The sequence below is a fragment of the Bos indicus genome, chromosome 16 (assembly GCF_029378745.1).
Source record: "Bos indicus isolate NIAB-ARS_2022 breed Sahiwal x Tharparkar chromosome 16, NIAB-ARS_B.indTharparkar_mat_pri_1.0, whole genome shotgun sequence".
NCBI classification, from domain to species: Eukaryota; Metazoa; Chordata; class Mammalia; order Artiodactyla; family Bovidae; genus Bos; species Bos indicus.
Window position 1 is genome coordinate 47,949,276 of NC_091775.1, and position 16,978 is coordinate 47,966,253.

The 16,978-nt window shown below is 53.9% G+C and overlaps 1 protein-coding gene across 1 annotated transcript; it reads left to right on the plus strand.

Moving 5' to 3' along the window:
- Positions 1-7,306: 7,306 nt before the first annotated feature.
- ICMT (isoprenylcysteine carboxyl methyltransferase) lies at positions 7,307-16,886 on the plus strand. Its single transcript, XM_070768299.1, has 5 exons — positions 7,307-7,562; positions 8,394-8,482; positions 9,349-9,518; positions 10,277-10,494; positions 13,571-16,886. The coding sequence occupies exons 1-5, from the start codon at positions 7,368-7,370 to the stop codon at positions 13,751-13,753; spliced, it is 855 nt and encodes a 284-aa protein (XP_070624400.1). The 5' UTR covers positions 7,307-7,367; the 3' UTR covers positions 13,754-16,886.
- The last annotated feature ends 92 nt before the right edge of the window (positions 16,887-16,978 follow it).

Genomic DNA, 16,978 nt, shown 5'->3' on the forward strand with positions numbered 1-16,978 from the left:
GCCCTCTGGGCACCTTCTGTCCTACCCCTCACCCCTGCAACCCTCAGAACCCCAGACCTTGCGGAAGTTGCCAGTGGGGCCGCCAGAGCTGCCCTGGGTCTCGGGCTGAGTGCCCATGTTGTCCTAGCGGAGCCGCTGGAGGCAGCACCACCTTTATATGGAACCCTCGTTTACATGTCAATGAGGCGCTCCTGGACGAGTGGAACCCCGAGGGGGAGGGGTGAGAGGGGGACAAACAAGCAAGTTCCCCACCTCTCTCTGCCTGTTTTCTCCCCTTAGCCCAGGCCTCACCTCCAGTCTTTCCTTTATCCCTCTCATCCTCACCTCTTCCTGAGTCTGAGATTCCTTCCCATGCCCATGCTCTCCAAACCCTGTACCGTCCCAGTCTCCCTAGGTTCTGGGCCTCACCAACAAGCCCACTGGGGGAGGTCCAAGAGCCCAGCTGGCTGCAGGCCCTGTTAATGACGGTGACTGAGCACCGGGCCTCCTCTGGCCTGATGAAGATACAGAGGCTGGGAGTGCCCACCAGTGAGGCCTTTCCTCCGGCTTCACGCTCTGGCCACTGGCGACACCGCATTAGTCTCCCTAATGTTGGGACAATACAGCGATTTTCTGCCTGTGGCCACTGAAAGCCGGGCCCGCAGGGGCCACGCAGCAACATGTGTCTCATTAAAGCGTGCAGCCCACCCTCGGGGCCACAGCCAGCCTCCTCTTCGCTGGGACCTCGGGACTGGGAGAGGTACTGTGCTGGGGTGCAGACTGGGCTCAGGGGCCCTCTGGCCCTATTAGGACCTAAACCACTCTCTTCAAGCTGGGGAGGGGCAAGCTGCAGGCAGCCTCAGGACAGGGCAGTCAGAATAGCTTCTCCTTCCTCCAGTCCTGAGTCTTCAGGCTGGACGATTCAGTCTCTGTTCCCTTACAGGGAAGGCCTGGGAATTTATTCCCCCAGCCCCTGCCCCTTAGCCTTCTCAGGGTCCCAACAAGTGGGAGGTGGGGGTGAGGAAGACCACTGAGCCTCCAGAGAGCGCATCACTGGAGGCCCAAGATGCCAACGCCTTCTTCATTATTCAGGCTGAAGACTCAAGCTCAGAGGAGGAGGCCCCATGCCAGCAGCGGCTAGGTGCTCCAGCAAGACTCCTGGGCAATCCCTGCTTGGGCTTCAGCAACTGGACTACACTAGCGAGGGACGGGAATTGTCCATTCGGGGGAGTCCCTGGGTTCAAACCTACACATCTCCCTTGACTGAGTTCTCTTGGCCCCAGTTCATGAACACGCAGCCCCCTACTGCTGCTTGTGAGGGCGATGGGGAAGTCACAAGGACCCAAAAGTTCAGTACAGGAGCCCTGCTGCTGATGACTTTACAACCTGGCCTTTGCAATGAGGGGGAGGGGAAATTGCTGGGTCCTTGGTGGGCCCCCAGCTCCCTAGAGCCGGAGCATCCTCTCTGACATCCACCCCCGCTCGGGGTATTGACCGGCCCTGCCCGGCAGCGGCGTTCCTAGGCGCCAAGCAGCGTGGAGAATCGCGCCCCTCCCTCCTTTCAGTCAGAAGCTTGGTGACCGTGGCTCCGAAGTGTTCTTCCTCCCCGGCCGCAGGGCCCTTAGTTCAGATCGGGACCGGGCCGGGCCCCGGGCGGTACGCGGGGCCGCGGCTGAACTGCGGGCGCTGGCACGCGCCGGGCAGCTTTGAAGCGCCGGGGCCGGCGGGGCCCGAGTGGCTTCCGCGCGCTCGCTCGGGCTTGGGGGCTCGCGGGGGGGCGGGTGGCGGCGCGGTACAAAGGTGCCTCGGGGCGGGAGGCGCGGCTGGGCACAAAGGGGGCAGCCGAGTGTTAAGGGCATTGTGCTGGCCCCACAAAGCCGCGCCCGCGCCCGCCTCCTCGGGACCAAACTCCTGGCGCCCCGCTGCGCGCGGGCTTCCAGCTGCGGCACATCTGCACACAGGAGGACGCGCGCCTCGCTCCGGCGGTCTCCCTCATCCCCGCTCCCTGCACCAAGGTGGGCGCGCGCCTCGCTCCGGCGGTCCCCTCACCCCCGCCCCGCTCTCGAGGAGTGCGGGCAGCCGGGCAATTTGTCCTCTAATTACTAGCCCTCCCCATAGACCGCCGTCCGCGCCTTTCAGCGCCGGCGGTATTAGCAAACCAATGGCCCTCTGCGCAGCAATCGCGGCCAGCAGCGGGGGAACCGGGCCCGCCCTCTCTCCAGAGTTAGGGCCGCAATAAAGGGGCCCACAAGATGCCCCCGCCTGCACCCAGGCATCCGCAGTTCCTAGAGCCAAACACTCCTCTAGAGCCCGTGCCTTAAGATCTTGGCCGCTCTGGGTGGGGCCGCTCACTTGGGTGGCTTAGTGTTTCTTAAGCAGTGGAAAATTGACCGCAAAATGCGCTAATTCGCAATGTTCTGCTCTGGCTGCGGGAGGCAAAGCCGGCCCAGGCAGCCCAGGGCGGCCCTGGAGGAATTCGAGTGGTTAAGCTCCGCCCCCGCCGGCTTAACGGGCCTCCACCTAGGCTGCCCCTACCCTCACCTTCATTCCCCACCCCTACCCCAGCACTGCCCGCTGCGTCCCCTCCCCCTCAGGAGGTCCTCAGGCCGGCATCTCCCCACCTAGACTGACTCGCCTCCCTCATTTTCTGGGCTTGCCCGGGTCCTCGCGCGGCTTTCTTGCCACCATCCTTGCCATCAACCTTGACTAAGCTGGTTGAGGATCGCACAGGACTCAAGACTGAAAGGAGATCTCCGTGCAAATTCTATCTCACCTTCCCCACTCCCCCGTCTTCAGAGTGTTTTCAGCCACCCTTACCCTAGCCACCCTTTACCCTTAATTCAGGCTCTGTCTTCTGACAGCAGGTTCCCCCACTAAGTTAAAGGCAGATTTTTGCATTTGGCAAGGTCACTGGGAAAGACAGGAGTCTCCATCGAGATGCTGCTTGGAGACCCAGGCTAGGGACCCGCAGGTGTGTTTGCAAGTTTTGCGTCTGGGCATCCTAGACACCCTCGGGCAGGCCAGGCTCCGAGGGCGCGCAGAGGCGGGGGAGGCGTTTTTTTCCAGGTAGAGGGAGAGGCAGCGGGTTCACTCCTTCACTTAGTTCCCTGAGAGCAAGCAGAACCAAGCACCCTCGGGCTGCCGGTAAGGGCATAGACCAACTTAGAAACCGGACTTATGCAAGCCGGGATGTAGGCCACTGACTCCCTTTCCATCTTTAGCCTCTGGGGTTCCCAGAGGGCTTGGAAAAGAGCACAAGTCCAGGCAGAGCCCTGCGGAGATTGTGGAGTGGGGCAGAGGACAGAGGCCTCAGTTGCTCATTCAGGAAAAATTCCTTCTATAGCCCAGGGAAGTGTTGGGGGCCTTCCAGGGCTACTCAGTGCCAGTTGCTTCCTCAGGCTGGGGAATTTAAGGCCACAGGTGACCTGTGCTTTTGTCCTCCCTTCTTCGATTTGGTTTTACGACTTTGGCAAAAGAAAGAACATCACAGAATGATGCAGCCTCTCGAGGGCCCTGGGTGGGAACCTCTTCCTTCCTGCAGTCCCTAGGCATGTAAAGCTACCCTAACCGGCGGTGCTGTGCAGGCTGCCCCTGGTGCAGTGAGTGGAGGGAGAAAAGTGCGTACCCCTCCCCCTCCCACAATGTATTTCAAAATGGAATGAAGTGATGGCTCCATGTAATTAACTATTGAGACACAGCAAAAGCGCCAAAATGACTCAGCCAATTGTCTCCAGATGGGGTTGGAGAGGCTGCGATTGTTTAACTCTCTTTAGCAGGGTTAGGACTCCGAATAGCCAGGCAGCGGAGGGCCCTCCGGGGCACAAAGGCTGGGACTCCGGTGAGTGCATCAACACTGAACCCGGCTGGCCCAAAGCGGAGAGAGCGAATTCCCGGAGACCCTCATTGTCCCAGGCCTTTGTGCTTCTCCCCAGCTGGCTCTAATCTTTAAATATTTACCCGGCCCCTTTGTGCCCATATGACTTATGCACTTTGGACTGATGTGCTCATAAATTACAAGTCATTTACCAGACTGTGGGGAGGGGGCTTTCATGCCTGGAGCAGGGAGAGGCCAGAGGAAGGGAAAGGAAAAAAAGCTTTTGGAGGGTTAGAGTGAGCTGCAGCCACACTGGACAGGCCTCTCCTGGCCTCTGTGTGAAAAGTGGATGGGGCAGAGGCCTGTGAGTGACAAGGAGTCCCAGGAGACCTCTCTGACAATGTCTGACCGCCTGACTGGAGACCCACCAGCAGGAAGGAGGGAGAGGCAGAGTTCCCAAGCTGTTTCTGACTCGGTGTCACGCTTGGACAGGAGTCAGCTTTTCATCCTGGGAAGCTGGTGTGGATGGAGGTGCTTGGTTAGCACCCATCCTTGCCCCTGTCTCCTACTTGCTCTGCAGCAACCCCCCCCCGCCCCCCGCCGACCTTGCTACAATTCCTCTTACTTAATAAAGCAACCCTGTTTGAAAAAAGAGAGCCTAATTTCATCTCAGCCTGCAATTTAACTTGGAAAAGTCGATATGGTTCTTTAAAGGGCTCGCTCTTTAAAACTCTTGTTGGGCCCAGGATGGAAAGCCACCTCAGCTGGTGGGTGGGTGGCTGGCTGGGGGTCGGGTGGGGAAGGGAGGCCCCAGAGAAGGACCTTCCTGCATGAGAAAGGGGTCCCTTTGTACATGCCTTACAGCTCCTAGAACAAAACACATTCAAATGGTTATTTAGAGGTGGGAGGAAAAAAACAAAAACAAGCAAGGCATCTTCAGGCTGAGCAGTTTTTCTTTATTTTCTTTTGTACGTGTGCTGATCCTTTATCCTGGGGGATGACAAACTGGAGGGACACTTGGAGAGCTGGGTGGTGAATGGACTTGTCTGATTAGCTCCCTTTCCTCTCTGGTGGCAAAACCTGTTTGATCAGATCTCTGTTTGAGTTTCTGTCTGTATCTGTGTGAGTTACTCTTCCTCTGTGTGCCTGTGTGTATCTCCATGTGACTCTGTTTCTCTGGGTCTATGTCAGTGCATGCACGCATTTGATTACTTGCCTTTACCTTCCATCACTCCCCTGTGAACCCTGGGTCCTGACAGATTCAGAACTCTAGTAGTGTCTGTCGTGTATGACTCTTTGGGACGCTATGGACTGTGGCCCACCAGGCTCCTCTGTCTCTGGAATTCTCAAGACAAGAATAGTGGAGTGGGTTGCCATTTCCTTCTCCAGGCTCTAGTGACTTCTAAAAATTCCCCTGCACCCCTAGTCTGGCCCCACCTGGGAGGGGATGATCTCCCCGTTCTTTCTCCCTTCTCCACGATGAGAATGATGGAGATGTATGGTCCAAGGGAAACTGATGGACAGAGAAGAGACAGTTGCTCAAGCCCTCCAGTCTGGATTACATGTTATTTTGTGCACCTCCCCCAGAACAGGAACTGTCCCTGGGGCAAATCAGATCCACTAGTCTGCGTGGAAAGCTGAGGCCACTGGCTAGAAAGGGAGCTTCCTGGGAGCAGCCCTCTACCCTAGGACCAAACTCACTCCCAGGAGTGAAGATGCAATAAGCACCCTCTAGTGGCCGTGAGGTGTCCTGGCGATGCTAGAGAGGTCTTGAGTGGGGGAGCTGGTAGAAACTGGGGGCAGTGGCAAGAATCCCTGCTCTCAACCCCCAGAAAAGGCCCAGGCTTCCTTCCCACATGACACTGCAACTGGGTGACATTAGATTTTTAAAACATTAAATCTTCTTTCAGTCCCCATCTACTGAGTTTAGCAAATGTCTTCTGAGCACCTTTTAGATACTGGGCTTACAGATTATCAACAGGAGATTGGAGTCAGGATCCCCATTTCACAGAAAGTTGAGGCTCATCGAGGTGCCTTGCCCAAGGTTACAAAGCTGCTGAGCCAGACTCTCCATCCTCCCCTGAACCCAGCTGTCCAGACATGAGGCCTCCTGCCAGGTCCCACAAAGACAGAGAAGGGTAGGGTGGCCAGAGCCTCAGATGCAGGCTGGGCTGACCACTAGGTGGGCCGGGCATATTGCTCGCTGCCCCACTGCTCTAGGTTCCAGCTTCCCCTGGGGCCTGTCCCCTATCCTGCTTCAGGCTGGCTTCCTCCTGCCTCTGTGTTTGCAGACTCTGTCCCCTCCCTCCCTCTCTTCTCCTGTAGCTGCCCTTGCTCTCATTTCCAGCCGCAGGCTGCCAGTACCAACTCTCCCAGGCAGACTCCTACCCCTCCCATGGGTCTCTCCTCGGGGTCCCTCTCATTCCTGCTCTATCCTCACTTGGTTCCGGCCTCACTCTCATCCCATAGTAATTTATTCTAGTCATTTGCTTACTTGCCCTTCTCCTCCATCATCCATCCATCACCCGAAGTGGAGGCATTTACCCTTCCAAAAAGGAACAATTTTTCTTTAGTTTCTTTTTTTGCTGTGACTTGGCATGCGGGATCTTAGTTCCCTGACCAGGGATGGCACATTGGCCCCCTGCATTGGAAGTGTGGACCGCCAGCCAGGAAAATCCAAAAAAAAAGAGCAATTTCTAATTATAAAATAATATATATTGATTTGGGCCATATGGGAAATACAGAAACCATATTAAAAAGATAGCTAAAGTCTCCCAGAGTTCCCCTACCACTAGAAGATTACTGCTGTGAAATAATTTTGGCTTCTATTCCAATCATTTTCCCAGGTTCATCCGTATACTTTTGTTTTTCCCAAGTGAAGTGAGGATCACACTGAAAAGTTTTTCATTCTGTCCTATAAAATAACGTCCTGAGGATTTCAACCGTTGGCCAACATTCTCCCCCGACACGAAGTGAAGTGGGCGGTCATCCCCTAGTGAATGCCGCAAGGGCCCCCAGCGGGGTGCTTGGAGACCCTGCCGAAGGCAAGGCGGTCCCTGCGCGGGGACCTTGCGGGGCCGGCCGGGCAGGGTTGGGTGGAGGCGGATCGCCGGCTCGCGCTTTGCATGCCCAAGTGTCGGTTTCGCAGGGGACCACACAGCCGGGGAGAGGAGAAAGCTATAGATTTCGTGTGATTTTTCCGGATAAGGGACATCCTGAAGTTTGGGGCTGACTCCTGGCAGACACCGGTGGTGACTTCTCGGCTCAGGACCCAGGCTCCCCGCGGCGCCCCCCTCCGGCGCCCCCCCCCCCCCGCCCCGCCCCGCCCCGCCCCGCCTGGGTCAGGTAGTTCCGGTTGGGGGCACAGTGGGGCGGGGCCGCGGGGCGGGGCGCTCCCGCCAAATTCAGGCCCCAGCCACGCGGCGCGGCGGTATCGCGAGAGCTTGCCCGCAGCGTGCAAGTCCGGGCGGCTCCCCTTCGCGGCCGGCGTCGGCGGCGCAGTGCGCAGGCGCGGCGGGCAGGTTTCCCAGGGCTACAGCCGGCGCAGCCGCCGGCTTGACCGCCTCCCTGCGCCATGGCAGGCTGCGCGGCGCGGGCTCCGCCGGGCTCCGAGGCGCGCCTCAGCCTCGCCACCTTCCTGCTGGGCGCCTCGGTGCTCGCGCTGCCGCTGCTCACGCGCGCCGGCCTGCAGGGCCGCACTGGGCTGGCGCTCTACGTGGCCGGGCTCAACGCGTTGCTGCTGCTGCTCTACCGGCCGCCGCGGTACCAGGTGCGGGCCGGGCCGAGGGCCGGGGCGGGGCTGGGGGCCGGGCGGGCTGGGCGTCGCGAATGGGCACTGTATCCCGCCGGGGTCTAGGTCCAGGTCGGCCGACAGCGCGGCCCGCGAGAGGGGCTGCCTCCTCCGGCCGTGTTCTTAAGCAGTTGCGAGTTCAGGCGGTGGGAGGGCGCCCTCCCCGTCAGTCCTGGGGGGCGTGGGGTGCGGGCCCCCTCCGCCCGGCGGAGTGGGTGGAAAATTGCAGTTGGCGCGGTTCAGCAGCTGCGGCAGATGAGCGCGTGGGGTGGGAGTGAGCGGGCCCACGAGTTCTTTTATGTAATTTGAGGTGTGGAGAACTACCTACCTACTGTCAAGTCTGAGGTCAGAGGCCCCCGCAGTAACGTGGAAGGGGCTGGGCGCGGAGTCCTGGCTGTCCCGACTGGATTCGCTGCGTGGACTTGGGAGAATCCGGCCAATACGCTAGGTTTACGCTGTTTTCCCACAGCCCTGAATAATAACAATCCTAATAGTAATGGTAGCTAAAAACTTCTATAGCACTTCCTCTTAAGTACTTTACATGGGTCATTCTCACAGGAGTCCTCAAAGGTAGGTACTGTGGTCATCCCCATGTGTAGATGGAGAAGCCCAGGTGCAGAGAGGTTAAGTAACTTGGCCTAAGGCCACAGAGAGAGGTGAGTTTGGGATTAAGTCCAGGCAGCCCTGCTTCACCCCTTTAACCTCTGAGCAAGTCGACTCAATGGACTTGGTGGTGGCCTACTTAGGCCAGGAAGTAGGACATATGCTCTGAACAGCCAGGTGACTGAGCCTCTTTTGGGTCCGTTTCAGATAGCCATCCGAGCCTGTTTCCTTGGCTTTGTGTTTGGCTGTGGAGTGCTGCTAAGTTTTAGCCAGTCTTCCTGGAATCACTTTGGCTGGTAAGAAGTGCTTTGGGAACCATAGTTGTGAGTCAAGGGTGGGTGGATCAGAGGGTCAGTAGTGATGGTCCCGCGTCCCTGGCTGGCTGAAGGCTAGTGAGGGTTCTGAGGGATTGAGGCCTCTAGCTTCCTAGATTCCTGCATCCTGGACCTCGCAGGTAGAAGCAGGTCTCTCGTGGCATCCTCCCCGTAGGTGTCCTCATCCACCGCACCTTCAGTAATGTGACCAGCCCTTCCCAGAAAGAGGGTCTTGGTCCTCAGTGACAGGAAGGGGCAAGGCTCTGGCTCGTCTTCACAGGCCTTTTCCGTCTCTAATTTCTATTAGGTCACATCTAATGCTTCCCCCACGGCCTGTGTAGGATTTTCCCTACACTATGATTTCAGTCCCTTGAGCCTTCTAGTCCCTGACCTGGATATGAACCAGTGGCTTCCAGGTAAAAAGCTTTATCTCCTATTGTCGATACTCTGAGCCATCTAATCTTCCTTTGCTGGAATTATTTCGGTTTTTTGGATTTTTGTATTCGACATACATCACTACTTTATTTTGATACTTCCCCCCTTCCATGTTTTACTGTGTGTAATGTCATTTTTTTTTTAAGGCAGAAGGCCCATAATGCCTTCCTAACCTATGTTTTTCTTTTTTTTCCCCTCCTCCTGTGATATTCAAAGACGTAGTCCCTTTACAACCCCACTTTCTGCAAACCTCGGGAGTAAGGTGGGTGCCTGTGCCTGATATCCACTCTCAGGTGACAAGAGAATATCATCAGATAATTCAGGGACAGTTCAGAACAAATCAGCGCTTGGACCTATGGCTAACTTAATTCTCTTGCCTCAACTTACCTTATGTTCTTTTTGTTTTAAAATAGGTATATGTGCTCCCTGTCATTGTTCCACTATTCTGAATATTTAGTCACAGCAGTCAATAACCCCAAGAGCCTGTCCTTGGATTCCTTTCTCCTGAATCACAGCCTGGAGTACACAGTCGCGGCCCTTTCTTCTTGGATAGAGTTCACACTTGAGAATATCTTCTGGCCAGGTCAGTGTGTCCTGCCCTTCCTCTCCAGGGGAGATGGGTGGCTTCCACGGGGGCCTGAGGACAGTGGCCTGGCTTCACCTCCCAGGTCTAATCTCTCTGAGTGATTTTCCCCAGATCTGTATCCTCACTAAGCTCTTTATAAAGGGCGAGCTTCGCCTGTGAATTCCATCTCTGGATTTTGAATGGGGGACATGTTGACCTTTCACTTTAAGCCCTGTGAGACATAGTTTGCACCATCTAACATGAAGTTTCAGCCTCTGATAGCTGTAACCCAGTTTTATAATCAGGGGGTCTGGATCTGTTCATTTTCTGCGACTTGAGAAATTTCATATGAAAATGTTTACTAGCAAAAACCACTGCATCTGGTAGCTACTCTGACGTTGAACTTTGTGCAACAACTTAAATAACATACATCTAGTTCCTCAGATTCAGTAGAGGGCCAAGGTGGGAAATGCTGAGCCTTCTTTGTTTCACTTAGCTGCTCTTGTCCCCAGAGGAAGGATGGGAGCCCATCAGCTCTTTTCTCAATGCTCTAACTGGACTGTTGGTGCTTCAGAGTAACTGGATGAACAGCACAGCTTTGGGGGCTGTGTTTTGCTTATCATTAAGCTTCAGTGTGATCACCGATGCTGACCTCCCACCCCCAGCATGTTTTCTAGTGCCCCAGTCTTTGGAAATAGGTTAATTTTAAGCCTCAGAGGGAGAGCTCAGTGGTCCAGGGTCTTCACTCCCCCTTTGTCACCATCTCTGTCCTGCAGAACTGAAGCAGATCACCTGGATCAGCGCCATGGGGCTGCTGATGGTAGTATTTGGAGAGTGTCTGAGGAAAGCAGCAATGTTTACAGCTGGTTCCAATTTCAACCACGTGGTGCAGAATGAAAAGTCAGAAACCCATACTCTGGTGACCAGCGGAGTATACGCTTGGTTCCGGCATCCGTCTTACGTCGGGTGGTTTTACTGGAGTATTGGAACCCAGGTATGGTGTCAGAATCAATGCCATTCCCCTTTAAAGTTTTTAAAAATAATATCTTAAATCGACAGATAATTCAAATACCGTAAAACACCATTTCAGGGTGTACGATTCAGTGGATTTTAGTGTATTTACAAATAATTCAAATACTGTGAAATTCACCATTTCAGAGTATACGATTCAGTGGATTTCAGTGTATTTACAAAGTTGTTGGTTCTCCCCCACCTTTTCTTTTTAAAATATTGTGTTTATTTATTTATTTATTGGTGGTGCCGTGTGGCCTTGTGGGACCAGGGGTTCCTTGACCAGGGTCGAACCTGGGCCCTAGACAATAAAAGCAGAGTCCTAACCACTGGACCACCAGAGAATTACCTGTTCGTCCTTTTTTTATTTTTAATTTTTATGAATTTATTTGTTTTTGGTTGCTCTGGATATCCTTTGCTGCTCGTGGGCTTTCTCTAGCTGCAGGGAGCAGGGGCTACCCTTCCTTGTGGTGCTTGGGCTTCTCACTGGGGTGGCTGCTCTTGTGGAGCTCTGTCTGCTCTAGAGCACAGTAGTTGCGGCGCACGGGCTTAGTTGCTTGAGGCATGTGGAGTCTTCCCAGACCAGGGATAGAACCCTATCTGCGTCGGCAGGCAGATTGTTAACCACTGGGCCACCAGGGAAGTCCTGGTCCTTTTTATATAGGTATACATGTTCCCTGCTGTGTTTCAAGTGATAATTGAATAAAAGTCAAAAGAACTGATTTAGTCTTTAACATTTTTTGCTGTATACTTAAACCTGGGTGTTCCAAACTTGTAAACTCTCGGCAGTTCTGGGTGCTGTTGCCCCATCTTTCGTACCCCTTTTCTACCTCTTTAACTTAGATTTGGAGCTTCACCCAGTGGGGTGAGGACAGAGATGCAGATGTGGGGAGAGCCCTCTGCCACTCAAGGGGCAGCTTAGCTGATTTTCATTAGAAGCTGCTATTAATGAGCCCTGATGGCGCTAGTGGTAAAGAACCTGCCTTGCCAATGCAGGAGACATAAGAGATGCAGGTTTGATCCCTAGGTGTGGAAGATCCCCTGGAGGAGGGCACGGCAACCCCCTCCAATATTCTTGCCTGGAGAATCCCCATGGACAGAGGAGCCTGGCAGGCTACAGTCCATAGGGTCAAAAAGAGTCAGACACAACTGAAGTGACTTAGCACACAGCACGCACACACACAGCACATTAGTGAGCCCAGAGTCGTGTGTCATGTTTAACGTGAGTAATGGAGGTTTGCTGGGTCTTAGGCTGCAGACTGAGCCTTATTTCTGGACAGTTGTCTGTTGAATCTGTTCTCTTAGACCTAGAAGGACTTGGCCAGAGTATGTGGGTAGAGCTTAGAAGATTCATCACCTCTTTGGGAACATCCAGTCTGGGCCCCAGGCATCCCATTGCAGGCTGGTACCTGGGGACCCTCTGGTGACCCCCAGTGGTATAGAAGGGGCAGGTTCTTCTGTGGCATTCATTTAAAAACGTGCATTTCTGCAACTTCTTGTGTTAAGAATCACATTCTCTGGATACAGACTGATTGCAGAGGAATCATGTAATTTGCCATAAATGCTGACTAGTAAACCTAAGTGCTCTAGGACTCAAGGTTTTGTTTTCCTTTTTAAATTTATTTGGCTGTGTTGAATCTTCCCTGGTGGCTCAGTCAGTAAAGAATCTGCCTGCAGCACAGGAAACCCAGATTCGATCCCTGGGTCGGGAAGATCCCCTGGAGGAGGAAGTGGCAACCCACTGCAGTATTCTTGCCTGGGAATTCCCATGGACAGAGGAACCTGGCGGGCCGCAGTGCATGGGGTCGCAGAGTCGGGCAGGACTGAGCAACTGAGCACGCGCACGCCGGGTCTCAGGTGTGGCATGCTGGCTCTTTGCTGTGTCCTGGGGAATCTCCGTTGCCGTGCACACCGACCGCTAGTTGTGGGCTCAGCAGTTGCCTTGTGGCATGTGAGGTCTTAGCTTCCTGTTGGGATCGAACCCACATCCCCTGCATGGGAAAGCGGATTCTTAACTAGTGGACCACCAGGGAAGTCCCTCAAGAGGTTTTCACACCTCTTTAACTGTAGATCTTTTTACACTGTGACCCAGCACACAGGTGTATGTGAATATAGAATAAATCTTTTCTGAAACAGCCCTTACCCTGCCTGTGTACAAAACATGCTGTGTTCTAGCTTGTTAGTGTTTGTGATGCTGTTTCTGATGCAGGGGATTGATTTCGGCTCCATGGTGGGCCGTGGCCTAAGAGTGGGAAGACCCACTGTAGGGTGTGCTGAGAGGCCTTACGCGCCTGCTGGGTGGGTGGGTCCCAACTCTGACGTTCACTCCTTGGCCTCCCTTAAGTAGGGTGGCAGCACCACCTCAGAGGCTTGCTCCGGGGCTTGAGTGGCTTACTGGTCAGTGGTAAAGGGCTTGGCTCATGCTGGGAACACAGGAGACACTCAGTAAACAGTGGTGAGAATAAGAAGTGAGGTCTGGTCACCCACGGGGGGAAACACATCCCGGGCGGGGTTGGGGAGGGGAGGTCAGAAGGCTTCCTGAGCTGAGCTAAGGAGGCACGATTGATGGCTCGGTGCTTTCTGAGCAGGGGGAGTGTTTCGAGGGAGGACAGTGTACAGTGTGCATGGGGAGGCTGAGCTGGGGGCAGAGGACCAGGGAGCTGTGGGGTGGGAGGGAGCAGGTCCCCAGGTGTTGGGTCGGGGCAGGAAGTGGACAAGCTGGGAGCCATGCAGGAAGGCAGTGGTGCTTACAACGGGAATTCACACATGGGGTCGCCCTTGTAATTTTTAGGTACCTGTCAGGTAAGAGGAACAAGAGAAAAGCAGACCAGCCAAAGCTACAGCAATGAGTGTTCAGTTCTGTTATGAAAGTGATTTCGGTTCATGGTGCTCTGGCCCTGGGCTCAGGGTCTCCAAGACCCCAGTCACATATCTCGAGAGTCTCTTGGGGCCCTTGACAGGAAGTCCTCTGTGGGTGTTGGAGAGCGGCTGATGCCCTTCAGGTTCACGGTGTGGAATCACACTGGCCCTGGCCCACTAACGCTGTGCTCCCTCCTCAGGTGATGCTGTGTAACCCCATCTGTGGGGTGAGCTATGCTCTGACAGTGTGGCGGTTCTTCCGCGACCGGACAGAGGAGGAAGAAATCTCGCTGATCCACTTTTTCGGAGAGGAGTACCTGGAGTATAAGAAGCGGGTGCCCACGGGCCTGCCTTTCATAAAAGGGGTCAAGGTGGAGCTATGACAGGCCCAGGGTGGCCCAGGCCAGGCCGGGGGCCTCCCGCTCCTCGCAGCCTGGGGACAGAACTGCCTCCTGTCGACCACTCTGCAGAATGGATTTTCTTAATCATTTTCTATGTCACCAATTATTCTTCTGGAATATCACTCAAAATCAAATGGTCAGAAGGCCTTAGGACCAAAGGAACCCCCCCCAACCCCCCTACTCCCCACCGCCCTGGAGCAGCCTGCTCTTGGGCTGAATCAAGGTAGGATGTAGATTAAAGGTGGACAAGAAGCAAATAACAGCAATACCCAGCAGCGCCCCCAGACGTGCCTGGGGAGTGCCTAGGCCACACTTCAGCCCTCCATGAGGCTGGGGGTGTTGAGTTATAACCAAGACCCCGGGGAGAGAGGTGAGCTCCCCCCTCACGTGAGTGAGGTGCCTGCCGCAGGAAGGGGCGCACAGGCTTATTAGTGTTAGAGACACATTCAGAATCCTCACTTTAACCGAAAAACACAGACAACACAGCTTGAACCTCCTTATTTCCGTCCCTACATGCGTGAGCTTCTCTACAGTTTAAGATGCTTCCTTCGGTTCCTCACATATCTCATCCTATTTACTTACCTATTTTTTAAAAATAGCAGTATAAACTCAAAGTGGACTTAACACAGTGTATGAGCCTCACCCTTTATTCGGCAGAAAGGCAGCATGGATGCCCCCAGTCCTGGCTGAGGCTTCAGGTTACCAAGGCTCTCCGCGCCAGGGAGACAGTGGGCCCCTGTGGCTTTCCTAGGGTCCTGGCGCCTGCTCTCCTTCCAAAAGGGCCTGGCGTTACCAGTGACAGGCATGTCAAAGATGGGTCATTCGTCCTTTATCCAAGAAATGCTTCCTGGACACCTGCTCTGTGCAAGGCACTGTCAAACATTGAGAAATACTGCTCTCTGTTTATTTGGGGTTTCTTCTTATTTTACCATAGCTTATATTTTTGTGTTTTGACTTAAATGTATTAACCATTGATTCCTATGGTCTGTTCTCAAACTTCCATCATCCCTAATGCCATTTCAGACTGTCTTCCGAAGGGGTTTGAGCATAAGCAACTATAAATTTCCAGCAAGTTGACTCATGAAAAAAATAGAGCTGAGATTTAGTCACTACTTTTGTTTTTCAAGTTTGGGGAGAGTGGTTGGCTTTACGAGTCAGACATATGAGCTCTGAGGCACTTGTTGAATTCTGGATTAGAGAGAGGAACTTGGTCTCAGTGTGACTTCTGTCCATGAAGCCTTGCGGTGGCGCCCTTGGAGCGTGGATCGAAGGCAGCGTCAGCGCCTGGCTGGAGCGCTGCTACACCACGCCACCTGGCTTTCAAGGAGTCACTAAACCTTTCCGTGCCTAGACCTCCCCATCTGTAGAATGGGTCCATACCACCTACCTCACAGGGGTGTTGTGAAGACTTGGAAGAACGATGTCAAATGTTTTTAACACTTTGGTAAGAGAGATGACAAAACCAGTACCGCGTGAGTTACACAAAACTGGACGTTGGATTTATTGTACCAGATACCGGAAACGTGTGTTCAAAAAAGCATCTTACCAACTCAAAATGCCATTTATTTCTAGATTTCCTGGCCGAATTAGTGTTTTCATGATTATATATACCAAAGAGGTGTACGGGTTCGTCGGCAAGAGGTGTGACACTTGCTGGAGGGAGGACCCGACTGAGTCCAGTCTCGGCCTCCTGAGGTCTTGCCCGCCGACAGCCCAGGTGGCAGCCTCAAGGCGGTAGGTTCCTCTGGCGGGAATGCTGCCTGGTGGGACGTCAGATGCACTTAGTGTGTGTGGGGATTGAATCAGTCCTAAACTTGTTCCCCAGGCCACGCTCTGCAAAGTCAACCCACTTAGTAGGACTGCAGGATGGAGGCGGGTGTGGCTGCAGCTTTGGCAGTGGCCCCCACTCTCCGAGGCAAAGTTCTTGCTGCGCTAGCCAGATAGGAGCCAGCTTTCCTCAACACTGGGGGCCGTGAGGCTGTCTTCAGCACACGGAGAGCCGCTAATAACGCCTGGCTTTATGGACTGTAAGACTGAAGGCGCTGGCCTCTGACTGTGTGTCCCTCCTTCACCTGCCTGCCAGGCCCGGGGCTCAGGAGGCCGGCCCTGGTGTCCCAGGGAGATGCTGTCACACCACCCACCCAGGCTTGACAGGACGTTCTGCCCTGCTTTGTCCCCCAGGGCGGAAATTAGCAATTACTTAGGGATCAGAGATGAACCGCTTTGGGACAGGCTTTGGCAAGCGATCGACGTTCATCTAGCACTGAGATCTTCAGGTTATTTTTAACTCCATAAATTTAGCAGTGCCAGCATGCAGGGAGGAGAATCAGGTTAATGAGGTACAGGCTTTTGGGTATTCCTGAAAGCTTTTCTTTGGGTAAGGGCCACATCGCCAGTTCCCTCCAATTAAGAAACCGTCAGGAGACTTCTTTTTCCATCGCAGGTTTCAAAGTGGAGACTCTGAAATGGAAGAGAGGCACCGCATAGAACAAAGTTGTTTTGAAGCAGTGTGAAACAAAACACTTTATGAGAGTTTGCAGGCTGGGGCCAAGAATGCTGGTTTATGGAAAACAAGTTGTGGGGCGAACCTGACAAGGCAGCATACCCCACCTTTTTCATGGTCATGGGCCGTTTTGTACACCTAAAAAGTAAACTCTATTAATCCCTTTAGCTATCTAACTCTGGTTGGTTATCATGATGGGGAAACGTCCCTGAACCCAGGGGTTGCGTTAATAGTAGGGTCTCCTTTTGGCAGCAGCCCCTCCGTGATGGGCATGGTGACTCGCTGGCCCTTCTCTGCACTTTCTTAACTGCCTTAGATAGTTGTACTCTCTCTCCGCTCCGCGTTTTGCTTCTGTAGCGACTTAGCAAGGCCGGGCCACCCCCAGCCTGTCTGGCTCGGGGGCGGTGTTGGTGGGGAGACTTGCTGTCAGTCTGCCCTCCTGGGCTCGCTCCTGTGGGTCTGTCCCATAGCTAAACTAGGAGAGTAACCTTATAGAGTAATTGCTCTTCTTTTTACATGCAGAAATGTTTATTTAAATATTGGATTTTCTTTCACAGATACTGATGATTTCCAATTCTTAAATAAAACTGTACTTAATTTCACTATGAACAACAGTGTGACTGTGTGGGATTCAGAAACTCAAGGTCTTGTTACTTCCAGTTAAGAAACGTCCAGAACCTACAGCATAAAGTCAGACGTGTCTG

Bases quoted from the DNA above. Each gene is read 5' to 3' on its own strand.
- ICMT (XM_070768299.1), top strand. From the start codon at position 7,368: ATGGCAGGCTGCGCGGCGCGGGCTCCGCCGGGCTCCGAGGCGCGCCTC. The intron at 7,563-8,393 runs GTGCGGGCCGGG...GGTCCGTTTCAG, and splicing joins ACCGGCCGCCGCGGTACCAG to ATAGCCATCCGAGCCTGTTT. The intron at 8,483-9,348 runs GTAAGAAGTGCT...GTTTTAAAATAG, and splicing joins TCCTGGAATCACTTTGGCTG to GTATATGTGCTCCCTGTCAT.